This window comes from Phaethon lepturus, unplaced genomic scaffold (assembly GCF_000687285.1).
Source record: "Phaethon lepturus isolate BGI_N335 unplaced genomic scaffold, ASM68728v1 scaffold57211, whole genome shotgun sequence".
Lineage (NCBI taxonomy): Eukaryota > Metazoa > Chordata > Aves > Phaethontiformes > Phaethontidae > Phaethon > Phaethon lepturus.
Window position 1 is genome coordinate 1 of NW_010516682.1, and position 14,506 is coordinate 14,506.

Below are 14,506 nucleotides of genomic sequence, written 5' to 3' on the forward strand. Positions count from 1 at the left end.
ATCGGAGCGCTCCGGCCCGGCAAAGCCACAGCCCCCACCACCAGGGGCACGGTAAGTCCCGCGCCCCGGGGCACCCCCCCGCCGTGTGCGGGGTCGCGCGTGTGTACGCGGGGTGTCTCGTCTTCCCCCGTGGCCGGCACCAGGTTTGTCAGCCGGCGCTGAGCCGTTATTCCCCTTTCCTCGAAACGATTTGTCCAGCCCAACCAAACGGCCTGTTCTTCATGTGCCTGTTATACTGTCGTCTGGTCAAGGTTGCCGATTTTTTGAGCCAGGTAGGAGATTTTAAATGGCAGGTGTGAGTAACCAAGGGCAGAAAAAATTGATGCGTGGCACAGTAGTTTTTCATGGGCTCTTCTTGAGTGAGGTAGTGTTCCTGGTATTATTCTGGTATTACCAGAATGTGTTACTGTCACCTGCGAGAGGATTATTTTCAGTTGGTGGCACAGCTGTTTATTTGCAGTCTGCCCGGGTCGGACTTAAAACAAGCTATATGGGACTTTACAGTGCTTGAATTTGAAAATGACATTTGCAGTGTTGATATCAAGCTTGTGAATGCTGCAAGTCTATAAACTAAATGTTAAAAAAGTAAATCTCTGCTTATTAACAAAGGTGGTAGTTTTTTCAAGTGCAGAAAAAAGTTGAAAGGTTTAAAAAGAAATCAGAAGATTCAACATTTCTTATGGTTCAGTAGCAGTAATAATATGAAAACACTGCAGTTGTGACTTCTTTCATGAACAGCAGAGTTTCTGATTCACTGAGGTTAATCTGAGAAGTCTGATCAGCAGGCAGAGAGTATTTTTTGGGTTGTTTTTTCCTCTCTGCATGTGTCAAGACCACGCAGAGGTGATGAAAGATAACCATGCTAAGACCAAGTTCTGGTCTGTCAGTTGCACAATTAAATATGAGAAATGTGACTGGAGGTTAACGATGTTTTGTAGCCATTACAATGCAACTTAGAAGTGGGAAAGGTGATGAAACACTTGTAAAAGAAACTGGCTTAAATACAGCTAAGCCACTTCCTTCCCTTCTTTTCTGGACTTCATATTAACAACAGAATTCATGCATGTGCTGTGAAGCATTCTTGGCCATGGATTTCTACAGGGGCAGCTTATTAGTCCACGGCCTAGGTCCCTTTCATGTTTTATTTCAGGTCCTTTGCTTTCCTTATCTTGTCACTTGCAAAAATGAAGAGCAACATTTGCATTTTGGTTTAGATGGATGTGTTAGGTAAGCACTTTGGGAGTATGGTATTGTAAAGGTAATACAAAGTCAATTCTTGTTTTCAGTCAAGATTTCAGTCTCTAGAGTCATCTGTTACATAGTTCAAATTGTACCCAGATGAGTATCAATGGAGGACTGAAATCCTTTGGCCTTCAGGCTACTTCTAGGCCATATAACATTGTGATATTCCCAGAAGTTTAATCTGCTATTTACAGTTAAAAATAGCAGTATTGGTTCCTGGGCAGGACTGTGCACAGAGTTGTTATGATGTGCCATTCACTGGAACTTGTAGTTGTGTCCGTCTGGATCTCAAAGCCATTTCTCAAAAGGTGGGAGTACTCAATAGTATGTAACAGTCAGGAAAATCACTAGACAAAAAGACTTTGCCTGTGGAGACACTTCTTTCCTGTGATGGTTGACTTGAACCTTAGTCCTGAACTGCAGGTTGTGAAAGTAGGACTGGTGTTTGTTTTACCTGTTGAGCTTATATTCTTCTGTAGTAAAAGAAGCTTCTCTTTCTTAGCAGCAGCAAAGAGAGGAGTATTTAAAATTAACTTTCTAGACATTGTAAAGTAGATATGCATTCTATGTCAGTAATTCAAAGGCATTTAAGTTTTACTTGGGTGAAAGCTTAGTAAACAGGTCAGAGAAAACACATAATTGTGTGGTGCTGGTCAGGATGAGGTATCTGTTTTTAAGGTTACAGCATTTCAAACGGGAACTTTGCACTGAAAAATACTTCTCCTTACAGGCAGTTCCAAGGCTGCATCTTTGCACTGGGCAGGTGAGCGAGCTGTCAGTGTCCTCTTGCTGGGTCTCCTTCCTGCAGCTTACCTGTATCCTGGACCAGCCATGGACTATTCACTGGCTGCAGCCCTCACTCTCCATGGCCACTGGTAAGTACAATAGGTCCCTCGGAATTAAGAGTAAAGTCTGATAGTCCAAGTCTTATGTCTTAAAACTCTATATGGCAGTAAGTCTACTTGACTTATTTCCTGATCTGGTATAAAACACCTGGAGAAAGATACAAAGTCCTTACACAGCTCCAAGTTCTGTGACAGTCGTGATCTTTGACAAGACTAGTTATACTTTGGTCTTCTTTTGTCACACTGTTCCCTCAGGATGCATATTAATATTAAGGAATCCATAAATATTCTCTAGCGTTCTTCTACACGGTATCTTACCTTAGGAGGACTTCCTTGCCACTGACTATGTAGAATCTTGGATGTTTTTATCTTGTAGAACAATCAATGTTGTATGAACAGAGGGAACAGAAACAGGGCAGATCTATATAAAACAAGTTGTTCTTCTAAGGTTCTGTGCTGTGGACTGGCTTTGTACATCTCAATGGTGATGACATTCTGCATAATAAAGAATTCATAGCAAATATTCCACTAAAGAAGCTGAGACCTTGATCATTATTTTCTTGATTCCTGGGAAATGGATGCTGGCTCATGTTGTTCTTCTTAAGTGTAGTTCTGCTGCAATCTTTAATGTGAGTAGGCTAGACAAGTCTAGTTAGGAGTGGATCCAGCTGCATGGTTGGCCTAACTGGCAGCATTTACATTCTTGAAGTGATACTGGTCTGTAGTTCCTTGTCACAGGGATAAAGCAGATAAGCAACTTCATGGTACTTTGGGATGCCAGATTTTCTTAAATCTCAGTTTTGCCCTTACGAAGCTGTACCAGGGATTCTTGCACTGTGACTCACTGTGACTGAGAGCTACTTCCCAAGGCCCTCAAATCTAGTACAGAATTAATCTGAAATGTGGCTATCCTTGAACACATTTGACAGAGCTCTTTCAAAGATAAAATACGTAAAGGTAAGCTTGCCTGCCTTTGGAGCATTTCTTCACTTGTTTGGTACGTGCGTGTTGGTACCATACTGGATGTGACCATGTGGGGAAATTCCAGGAAATGGAACAGGTTGTTGCAGGTTGATGTGTTGAAATGGGTTCTCTGGATGACATTTTGTGTCAATGCACACTCGTTTGATACTTTAGTGAATGTCTGTTGTTGACAAAAGTGTCAGGATTGTTCATACTAGAAATACCTTTCTCATAAACAGTGTGAGGACTTCCTCCATGAGAAAAATGTCTTGCTGCTTGTGTGCAGCTTTGCTCGTAGCTTTCATCAGAGTGAATTCCTTCCCCACTTGTATGGGTTTTTTGTTCTCTTTTTAAAGCTGGAATGTTTCTCCAGTATTAAACTCTTATCTTGCAAAACATTGTCTGAAAAACCAAAGGTGTTACCATATAAGAAAATTCCCCTCTTGTACTTTCATAGGTATTCAGTGCTAGAATACCTTTTAAAAGAAAAAAGATCATTTGCTTGCCATAAACGTTAATTTGATTGCCACAGATCAGATAATCCCTCTAGTAGCTGATCAGAAACTGCAGAGGGGTATTGCATGTTTTTGAGGTGTTCTCTTTCACCTTTTGCTATGTTTTCCTTTAGGAAGTCTTGCCTTAAAGTATGTTGGAAATAGTGCTTCAGATATTTAGGTGGTTATCCGTCCAAACACTAACCTGTCAATAGATTTACTCAGGATACCTGAAGCTGTGTTTATCTTACACCGTTTTTGCTGGTATGTGATGAAGATTTCTCTGTCCAGTGAAGCTGCTGTGTTGTGAGCTAGATTGTGTGTCTACCACGTCAGCTATTTCTCACTAATCCCCTCCTTGTTCTCAGGGCCACTGGTCTTTTCCCATGAGGACTTTGTGTGACTTAATTAGTGTGCTGTAAAGTCACGCACCAGTTTTTCTGAAGAGTCTTAGCATGGCTTAGTCTTACTGTGCCATGCAAAGAAAAGATCTTATGAAAATCCCTTATCAACACTACAATTGAAGGGCAGCCTGTGAGTCCCAAGTTGAGTATGCCTTGCATGTCTGCGCTTTGGAAGGCTCGAAGTGTGGGTAAGTGCTGCTTGCACACCTGACCTTATTCCACTGTCCAGTTGTAAAAAACAGCTGTAATAGTTTGAGAGTAGTTGCCTTTCAGACTGCTTCCACTTTCTGCTTCTCTTCTGTGTTATCCAGGGGTTCCTTGCACCCCCTTTTCTTGCTTTTGACATCTTAATTGTATTAGGACTCCATCTAACTGAAACTGAGCTCAGTGTTCACTTGCAAGTGACATCTGCTACAGGACTTTGAACCTTGCTAGGCCACTCGTGTGTCTTAATTTGTGGGACGTAGATCCTTCAGTTTCAGGCTAGACCAAGGCAAAATCCTAGAGAGAAAATTATTGCATTAAATGCGAATTTTTTTTTTTTTTTTAACAAGGTTGACATCTGTCATTGCAGAAAGCAAATATAATTGCACTTTTGGGAAGAGAACTACCATGTTAGTTTAATAGCATCCTCTGTCTTCGTGTTGCTGGATGGTTTAAATCTGGACAAGAGTTCACTTCCCATTTGACAGATGTAGAATAAAAGCAGAGTGTGCTAATTTTTTGGTTGCCACTATTTTCTAATCTAAATACACATCTGGAGTCGTCTGTGCATTTCTGACAATGTCTGGTACCAGAGCCACACCTTGCTGTTCAATCAAGAAGGATATTTCCTTTGGTTTCTTTTCTTCAGTCCTTGGAAGACGGATAAGCTGCCCCCTGTTTCCCGGAGGCAGATTCTACAGATTCTGTTGTTTGAAGGAGCTGTGCTTAACATGTCGTTTCCTCAGTACCACTAAGAAAACTCTGAGCAAATACGTTTATTTTTTTGAAATAAAATATGCGGAATGTTCTTTTGTTTTCAATAGATGCATCTTTTTGAGTGGGAACTGGGCATTCTTTAGGAAAGGTTGATGAGAGCGGGTGAAAAAACATGATGTATTTGAGCCATCTTTGTAGCATGCTCACATAAACTGGGTGGATTTCAATGAGGAATGCTCTTACCTGATTTCAGCTTTTTTCTCCCTCTTATTTTGTAGGGGTCTTGGACAGGTTATAACTGACTACGTCCATGGAGAGGTACCCATTAAACTGGCCAATACAGGTCTGTACGTACTGTCAGCCGTTACCTTCGCTGGCCTCTGCTACTTTAACTATTATGATGTTGGTATCTGCAAGGCTGTTGCCATGCTGTGGAGCCTCTAAGATGCGACCAAATCTCTGACAAACACGATTGTTCACTGCTGCCTCTGCTTCATCGTATTTTTACCAACATGTTTAATGCAAAACAAATTAATAACCAAGGGTCCATAGTAGGCACATACTGCAGCAAGTTCAGAGCTAGTCTTTCAGAAATAAATATCCAACAGCAGTAAAAATGTTACAAAAGAAAAAGTAGATTTTAAGTGGATAATGTCCAGGTGAGAGTGACTTGACTTAAGCTGCACTGTAAATTGGGAGGAATTAATTACATCAGTGACAGAATTACATAGCTGAAGGTAATTTTCCTTGTAATGGCAGCTTTAAGAGTCTTTTTCTAAAATAACTGTTGTTTGTTTTCCTATTTTGTAAAACAAACTTGACTTGCAGAAAACTGAAGTGTTATTTCTGACATTGCAACAACTGAACTGTATGTAAGGCACACCCTGTAACTATTTGGACCCTGAGCGTTGATGTAGAAAAGGGAATACTTTTTTTCTTAATCCATACAATAAAGAATTTGCAGAAAGTGTGTGTGTGTGCTTCTGAATGATTTTTACTACTTTTGGGTTACTTAAAATGTTTTCTCTGCAGATAGGTGTTTGGGTTTTTTCTAAAATCAAAACACTAATTCATACTGTTACGTTACTGTTCATACTGTTACTCCGCATTGCTTCATTTAGATGTTATAAAACATCAAATATTTTTATGAGTATGTATTGTCCATAATACTTACAGAGGTGACTTAGACTTAATACAAGAATAATGTCCATTAGAAAATACAGCAATAATTGACTTTGAAAAAGACTTTTGCAGATTAATTAATAATTGCAGATTATGACTCCAATTATTTAGGAGTCATAAATAGCATATGGCTTTTATAGTTTCCCTAGAACCTCTGTGTTCATCTGCAGCATTTTGGGGGGGGGGGGGAGTTTTTAAATAAACACTGGTACACATTTTCCTGTGTGACTGAAAAGACAACAAACATACCCTTTCTATTATAGCTTGACATGAGGCTGAGGCAGTGTGCTTTTCTATGTCTTTAGGTTTTAGAGCATTTTGGAGGGAAATGAGATTCTGTTTTTTAACTTTATTCTCTGCTTTATCTTTTCTGACTTTGATAGTAGTAAGGAGTAGTTAACTGTTTCCACCTTCTAATGGTACTTCTGTGGTACTATTACTAGTAAGAGGAAGAGAATTGCGTGTTCCCATCAGTCTGATTATGCAATAAACAGAATGAATAAGTTGCTGTTTGAATTCTACAAGATTTTCTGATTTGATGTCATATTTTTAAAATCTGGATAGGAATATTTATTTATGTATTTACTTCTTTATTTACGTAACCATGGGAAATACCGTGTAGCTGGTTGCTTTTGTTTTGCTGCTTTTGTGGTCAGAACAGAGATGGTTGCTTCTGTCTGATGTGGTCTGATTTAGATATCAATCTAACGTTTGTTATTTTGTCATAGTGAGGAAGATTCATACGTATTGCTAAGTACCTCTGCACAATCTAAGCATGTATCGTAGAAAGTGTTTGATATTTCCTATTTTGAGACCAAACACAAGATGCATCTCTATGTGGTATTTGTTTAAGATACCTTGTGTGAGAAATGAGTTACGTAAGAGCTCTGAGAATGTGTTAGTCCAGACCTACAATGTTAGGGTCTAGCAACTCTGAGACCAGTTCATTGTGGTTTTGAGGCAAGAATTAAAAGGTAATCACCACAGCTTACTCTATGAATGGCATGTATTCCTCAGTCCTGTTGAATCAGTTCGCTGTAATTACCATTAACTTTTGTTCTTAATTAATTGCGATGGCTGTGACCATTTGGTCTAATCCCATTTTTGAACATTTGTCAGGCATATAAAACTGGGACTTAGTCCTACTGGGTATCCAGATGTGTTAAATACATTCCTGAGTTTAGGCCCCTCCAAGTAAATTCTCCCTAAGCGATAGTGCACTCAGTGGTGGCTGTACTGCCATTGTAAATAATTGGTTTTTTACTGCCTCCAGGTGCTCCTGTAGCAGCTAGATTCAGTAGGTGAAATGGCAGGGGCAGCATAACATGAAAAGCTGAGACAGTCAGAGTTATCATAGCAGTTTCGTGTCTTCTCCATGCTTTTTTTAAAGCCCCTGAAATTATAGGTTTGGTTTTTACCAAAACAAGTCTTGAGACTTGTCTTATCTCTTCTGCAAATCTGAGGATTTTCCTCCATTTCATGACAGATAGAGGCCTTCCTGCTTTCTCTGATCACTTTTGCCTATATGGGGTATGACAATTGTACCAGCTATTCTGCAGGGCAAGTTGAAGACCCAGGACCCCAACTGCAGTCAATGCTTAGGTTATCACTACCTGGAATTGCAACAGGAGAGGAAGACCAGCGCTTATATTATGTGTCAAAGAAAAGAATAATATATGCTGTACCAATTACCTCAAGATTAAATATTCAAAATGCATTACACGAATTTTGGTTTTGGTGAAATCCAGTGCTTGCTGAGCTCCAAACGTGAAATGGAGTTCACACATTGTCACATACACGGGATAATACAAGGTCGTTATGGGAGCCAGCCATATCTACATTTGTTCCAAATTGTTAGAAGGATAAATGTCTGTTTCATTTCATCACTAATCTACAATTTACTGTTAACTTTTAAGTGCCTTTACATAAAAGCATAATTCTTTTTCCTTGGGCCCTTTGAGGACAAACAGCTTGCTTAGAACTTTAATTGTTCAGGTAAGTTAGCATTTTTCGAAGCAATGATTTCCAGTAAGTTAAAAATTGTGTATTGTTTCTACTGCAGGTGAAGGTGAGATGTCACTGTGTAACTGAGATTGATGAAGAAATCCAGGAAATAATCTTGATGCAAAAAAGTAATCTCAGAGTGTTTATTGGCCAGGTGTGTGGTCTGCTTATGAAATACGTTAGTTTAAGCAGTTTTCTTTCCATCCCCAAAATAGGTCTGCTTTGTCTATGAGATAACTAATTCAAAAGCTTGATTTGATCAACAGGTGGTAAAGATTTTGGGGATCAAACTATACAGGACTCTAGGCATGCACGTACTTGTTTCTTCATTGTATAATTCTCTTTCTTTATATCTGACTGGAAAACATTCTTCTGCTGCTTTTTGCCAAAAATGTTAATTTATTTTCCTTTGTAAGGTGTTCATTTCTGTACTGACTTATGGTAGCTAAAAACATAAAACTGGCTTGCCTCAGATGAAGAAAGACTAAAATTTCTTTTACAAAAAGCCAAAATACATTTTAAGACTGTTGAAGTATGTCACAGGTTGTGACTCTCGTTCTGACTTAAGTTAGAAGCTTATCTTCATGGTTTCATCCACTTCATCTTCTCTTGAGAGTTTCTTTAGAGTTAATTTTCTTAAGCAGCCGCCTTCTTCAAAGGCCAAAAACATTCCTTGTTCTAATGAGTATTCAAACTTAAATGCTCTGGAGCTACAAGATGTAAATGTCCTTTTGAAAAAGATTATGTTACTTTCACCAGGAATGTCTTTGGGAACTTCTCCTTCCTAAGGAAGAAAAAGGGGATGGGTTAGTCCCAGCACAAGACCTGAGGAGTTTTGTTTCAGCTCTCACATGTTTGAATTCTTAATTTTGCCTACTACTTATGTATATATAAGGTATGGAAAGCAGATACTTACCCTAAATCGAACTATCATTTTTCCATATTCTTTCTCGCAACACATGTAATAACTTTTATCTTCTACCTGGACACTGAATGCAACAGGCATCCCTGCTGAAGGTGTGGTGGTTTTGTAATAGTGAATGTTGAAGTGCATTCCATTGCCTAAATATAAATTGTTTATGAGTAGTAGTCTGCTCAGGAGAGAGCTGCAACAACTTAACCATATTATGTCTTACCATTCCACTGGTAACTGCTGTCTTCCCAGGATACTTTTCCTGACAGGACAGCCAGGACTTGAATTTTTATGACTGCTGGTAGCACATATTTGACTTTCTGCAATCATTCAATAACCAAGATTTTGAATTTGCAAGAAAGCATGGGAAAGTTACCAGTTCATATGTGTAGAATGTTCAAATCCTTTTATGTGCATGCATAAAGTGAGAATTGGATTTGTAAACAGTCACCTGTAAATCATATATCTGTATATATATGTGATTGTAAATAAATATGTTCAACAAACATAGTTCTGAATGAATTGCTGAGGCCCCCCCAAAAAACCCAAAGCCAAAACCGTAAGTACATTGTTAACTACTACTGTTAGAAGAAAGTAATAGCTTTTAGTGTTAAGTACATTGTCTGTTTAAACGTAAAAATGGCTTTTTGTAATCCACCGCATTAAAAAAAAAAAAAAATGAAGATCTTCTAGTTTGTGATCAGAGGTAACCAAAAAATGTGAGTAGCCCTTTTCTGCATGGGACATCCTGCAGGCCTCTGTCTAATCCAGGAATCTAATCTATTAGTAATACACAAGACACACAATTTCAGCTCGCTTAGCTTAGCCTTATCGTTACAAATGAAGTTTAAGTCTTTACTCTCATAATTTAGAGTCAGTGACTACAAAGAACAAAAGCACATCTAGAATAAAGAAACAGTGCAATGGTTATAGTATATGTGTGTGGAAAATGGTGTACCAGATTTCATCTCCTGATCTGTGACATCTTCAAAAGCTGCCATGTTTAAATCTGGTCGAACCACAAGCAACTGGCTATTTACATTTCGAAGGACCCTGTGGAGAATTTTTTCCTTACAAAAGGCGTCACATTCCAGCCCTGTAGAAATATTAAGCAAAGATGGTCAAGTATTTTAGCTGTAATCTTAACCGTTTGCTACATGCTTAATCTTGTCCTTAAGGATACAAGGTGAAATTAGAATGGCAATCTCAAACAAAATGGAGGCCTTGTCATTCTTTCCACCTCTGGCTTGTAGCACTCCAGGCAAGACAAGCATTTTCCTGGAATACAGCAGTCTGTATATATAAGCAAGAGAAGCTACTGTATCTATTAATGCGAGTTCAGAAGCAACAGTTCTTTCTTTTGCCCAACAATTAGAATTGCATTAAAAGAAGGTCCTTCTGTTAGGGAAGCCACTACCCTGTACCTTAGGAGGAAATAAAGCATTATCAACTTCAGAAGGAGAAGGTGAGCTGTAGCATGGTCTTTTTTTTTTTTTTTTTTTTTTAACTATCATTTTGAAAACTTGTTCTCTAAGGCACACAAAGCATTTGTGGGTTAGTAAGCAAGAGCAGGTTAGTTCAGGCAAAATTGATAATGAAGTTATGAGCTTTCAGCTTACCATCATCATCTTGGTTCCAAGTGAGCAATAACAAAAAGGAAGGAAAAAACACTACATTACGCTCTGCTCCCACAAAAGAAACCACTTTCTACCCAGTTTTGTTCTGCAAGATTGGAAGCCAGCCAGCCACCTACGCATTTCCAGTTGTACTCCCCAGTATTACTAACTCACCAAGCTGAACTGTTCTAACTACAGGGTGTATTTTGTGAGCATAACAAATTCAACAGAGTGATGAAACCACCAGTCATCTGAGAACTGGAGTTACCACCAAACCAAGAGGCATGCAAAATGTTTTAGGGTTACTTAAGGGTGAGTAGTTCAGGTCAGTTTAAGCCTATAACCAAGGAATAAATGGCATGCAATTTTTTGTTTACATCAGCACCTTTATTCTAAATGAGCAAAAGGATGAGAAACAGTCATTACAAGTTGCTTCTAAAGAGGAGGCTGTTTTCTGTATCTTCTAAGATTCGTTACCCACTTATGCCAGGTCTACCCCATAGCATTACAAGGCTGCTGAATGTCCTTTATGGGAGTGTCCACTGACTCAGATACTTGGCTAACAATACTCCAAACTGAAGCTTATGGTGAAATTGGTTGAAATCAGACTGATAAAGGAATTGTTTTTAATCAGTATTCAAACAGAGAAAGTTACTAAGTGCTTAAGGTGTTCAGCAATACTGTGGTACTGACCTGTTAACACACTGGGACATCTGTCTCAAACTCAGATTCTTTTTGCAGTGGACAGCCTGGCTCCATAGTCTAAGAACTGTCATTCTTCTAAGTGGGTGGGGACTGTAACTGCTTTGAGAATTACTCAGGTAGCATGGGGGGAAAAAAAACAGGATTCCACAAAACCAGAGGTGCCAGCCCAAGGAAAGGATTGAATTGTGTATCAGCTTTTGATCTTCTATACAGGAAGAAGACACAGTGTGTCTCTTTCAGCAGTGGGTAGTAATTACCTGCAAAATAGAGGCAGTAATTTTCTCCAAGTTGTACTGCACACACAAGAATCTCTTCACCACTCATCTTCACTCTGCCAAAAACACATGGAGAGGATTCAGAGTTAAGAACAATGCTTCTTACTCTGTAAAGCAAGGGAGTTCTTGGGCTAGTTCTCTTCTAGTATGCAATACTGTAATAGGGCTGGCATGTTTCACTACCTGTTGAAATATTACTTTTTTTAAATAATTGGTCTCCTCCTCTGTTGCTTTTTATAATTAGTTAGAATAACATAGTAACACCCTTCAAGTTCTGTTATTTTACAAAACTTTTCATTGACTTACACAATGTTATATGGGAATAAATAATAATTCATTACCATTTTCTCTTTCTGTGAGAATGCTAATAAGTAGCTCCATGAACATACTTCATCAAATTAGTTCTTGTGGGCCTGCAAAAATTATTTTACTATCACATGGTTATTTGATCTTCTATTTCTAATTTTCAAACAAGGAAGCGACTAAGACTAGATTAAGCACCTTGCTACTGGCCATCAAGCCATAGAATCTATACTAAGTCTACATAGACTTATCTTTCCAGGTTCCCTCTATAAAAGACAGAGCTTCTAAAATACCCAAAACTTAGTTCACCTTTGAGTGCCCGTTGGAAAGGTCTGTATCTTTTGCATCTTGAGCTGGAATTGTGTAGGTTCCTAGAGAAGTTGGGATGTAGTTTATTTTGCAGTAGCAACGATTTGCTTACAGTGTTTTAACTTTATTTTAACTCAGGTTGAATTCTGAGCTTGATTTCACAGCTATTCTCTTTCAAGAGTGACACAGAGAAAAAAGTGAAGAAAAGATGTATTTCCCTTGGGACTAACAAAAGTCATGTTACAGAAAACCCCCAACCCTGAACTAATCATTAAAGACCAGCCAGCTTCTGCACCTGAGAAGTTCCAGACCCTGTTCTAAACACTTCAGGGTTAATTTAGAACTATCCCAGGGCTGCACTCTGCCTCTAATGTCAATACACAACACCCTCCAAGAACTCCAGAAGAATAATTGGTTTTAGCTTTGTTCATATTCTCAACCTTATACAGGTAACAGCCAGACAGATAAACTTTTTATTCTTTAGCTTTCTGAGACAGTGACTGAGAGTATGTTACACTCTCAGTTCAATAGACAAATCAACATATATGTTTAACGTATAAAACAAAAGAACAGTGACAGTCACAAATTTGCTATGCCCATTCCATTTACCTATAAGTGCACCCATCCCTTCTATTGTAAAGTTTCTGTTTATGCCAGCAGAAAAGAGATACATCTGAATGGATTGTATTGCTTTGCAGGCACAAATGTCTACATATCCTCAGTCCTAGCAATGCCCAGGGGAAAAAAATTACAAAATAAAACAAAAGTTATGTGGAGTCACCTGTATTGACTCGAACTTGAACTGTAAAGTGTAGTATTTCCATAATTTGACTGCTATGGGATGGTTGATACTGGAAGGAATAATTATAAGAAATAGGCACTAAAATATTTTTACTTTAAAACTGATGATATCATATTCAAAATTAAAATAGCATCTCCTACCTTTGGAGAAAACTGAGAATAAGAATAAAGGGAATTATAATACAACAGAGGAAGACGTGGCAAAGAATTTAATTCTTTCTCTTCTTTGGCAGTAAACAGTTTTAAAATGTCCTATTCTCTGCCATAGATTTGTGAAATGCAGGTTGTTTCTTTCCTTCCTGTTTCATTTGTGTCTGTATCTTAGTAAAATTTTTGTTCATATTCCTAAAATGCTTTCTGTGGATGAATGCTCTTACCCATTTTATCTACATTTTTAGAAATAAAGGTGTTTTAATTTCCAAAACTAACAACTAACTACTATCTGCAAGATCTGATTTACTTTGTGATTGGTGTAAAATTTTTGGCCAGACGCACAAAGTAACACACATACTGACATTCACCATCACTGTATCTGGCCTTTAGGAGCTCAGCACCTGTATGAAGTCTTCACCTGGAGCTATGTGCCTAGCCTCTGTATACAATACACTGGAGGAGACTGTCACAGCAGAATGCACAAAACCTTGTTGATCAGACAGTATCAGATAAACAAAGCCAACAACACTGATCATCAAAACACTGAAGTAACTTTTTATAAGTAGTCTAGAATGTGAAGTGCTTCATTCAAACCTACCAACTCCTGTCAAGGCATTCTTTCCCGTTGCACTATCCACAGAAATAATAAATGTAATAAATGTGTTAAAGCTAGGTAAACAGTGGGAAGAACAGGCTCTTCTTGCACAGGGATTTTCTTTTTCACCACTGGAAAAGATTTATTCTACAAAACAACTGAGCAATGCTAACTTAAGTAAATAAGCACACACATCAACCTTGGGGATTGGGGTGGGAGAATCACAGTGATTTCCTTGTCCCTCTAGTAAGGCACTCTGAGGAATGTATTTGAGGGTGATTTTTTCTCATCCTGTTTTTACATGGTCTGTAGCCCTAGCTGGTCTGTGTGGAAGAGACACCCAGGTTCATAGCAGAAGACTGCATCTGTTTCCAGACATGCACACCCAAGCCTTTGAAATGAAACACCACAACACCAAACAGTGCATGCCTCATATGGGGTGAAGTAAACCAAGAAGTCAAGGACTATTCTGTTATTCTAAAGCAGAGAGGAAGGCACAGGCAGGACTCCTTGATAAAGGCTTAAAGGAAAATGCAGCCCTTCGTTTAATGGGTAAAACATACAAACCGACTACACTTCTTGCCCTGATGCGCAGTAAAAGATGGTTAGGTCTTTCACCGAGCACCTTTGAAAGGAACGGTAGAAGCGAGAAAGTGTTTCGCTGACCGTTCGAGGCAGTGTGTAGTGAACCTGCCGGCGGAGAAACGGGGGCGCAGGGGAGGAGAAGCGCAGGGCCGCGCCCCGGCGGGTCGCACCCCGCTCGGCGCCCGTGCTGGAGCGG

General features: G+C 39.0%; 2 protein-coding genes across 3 annotated transcripts; one reads left to right on the forward strand and one right to left on the reverse strand.

Annotated features, from left to right (window-relative positions):
- Nucleotides 1–5: 5 nt before the first annotated feature.
- SDHD (succinate dehydrogenase complex, subunit D, integral membrane protein) lies at nucleotides 6–5,313 on the forward strand (the record flags this gene model as incomplete). The annotated part of the gene is made up of 3 exons (XM_010296128.1): nucleotides 6–51; nucleotides 1,973–2,117; nucleotides 5,148–5,313. Coding segments are annotated over 3 exons (357 nt in total), but the record flags the coding sequence as incomplete, so codon positions are not given.
- A 3,232-nt stretch (nucleotides 5,314–8,545) lies between these two features.
- On the reverse strand, nucleotides 8,546–11,616 carry IL18 (interleukin 18). Of its 2 annotated transcripts, XM_010296127.1 has the most exons (5): nucleotides 11,547–11,616; nucleotides 10,588–10,596; nucleotides 9,927–10,064; nucleotides 8,972–9,117; nucleotides 8,546–8,839 (listed from the first exon to the last, which is right to left on the reverse strand). In XM_010296127.1, the coding sequence occupies exons 1-5, from the start codon at nucleotides 11,611–11,613 to the stop codon at nucleotides 8,624–8,626; spliced, it is 576 nt and encodes a 191-aa protein (XP_010294429.1). In that variant the 5' UTR covers nucleotides 11,614–11,616; the 3' UTR covers nucleotides 8,546–8,623. The 2 variants fall into 2 exon arrangements, with proteins under 2 accessions (XP_010294429.1, XP_010294428.1); XM_010296126.1 differs by lacking the exon at nucleotides 10,588–10,596 and having other exon boundaries at nucleotides 11,547–11,613.
- Nucleotides 11,617–14,506: the final 2,890 nt, after the last annotated feature.

Bases quoted from the DNA above. Each gene is read 5' to 3' on its own strand.
- IL18 (XM_010296127.1), bottom strand. From the start codon at position 11,613: ATGAGTGGTGAAGAGATTCTTGTGTGTGCAGTACAACTTGGAGAAAAT. The intron at 9,118-9,926 runs GTACACCATTTT...ATTTATATTTAG, and splicing joins AGATCAGGAGATGAAATCTG to GCAATGGAATGCACTTCAAC. The intron at 8,840-8,971 runs GTAAGTATCTGC...TTTCTTCCTTAG, and splicing joins AAATGATAGTTCGATTTAGG to GAAGGAGAAGTTCCCAAAGA.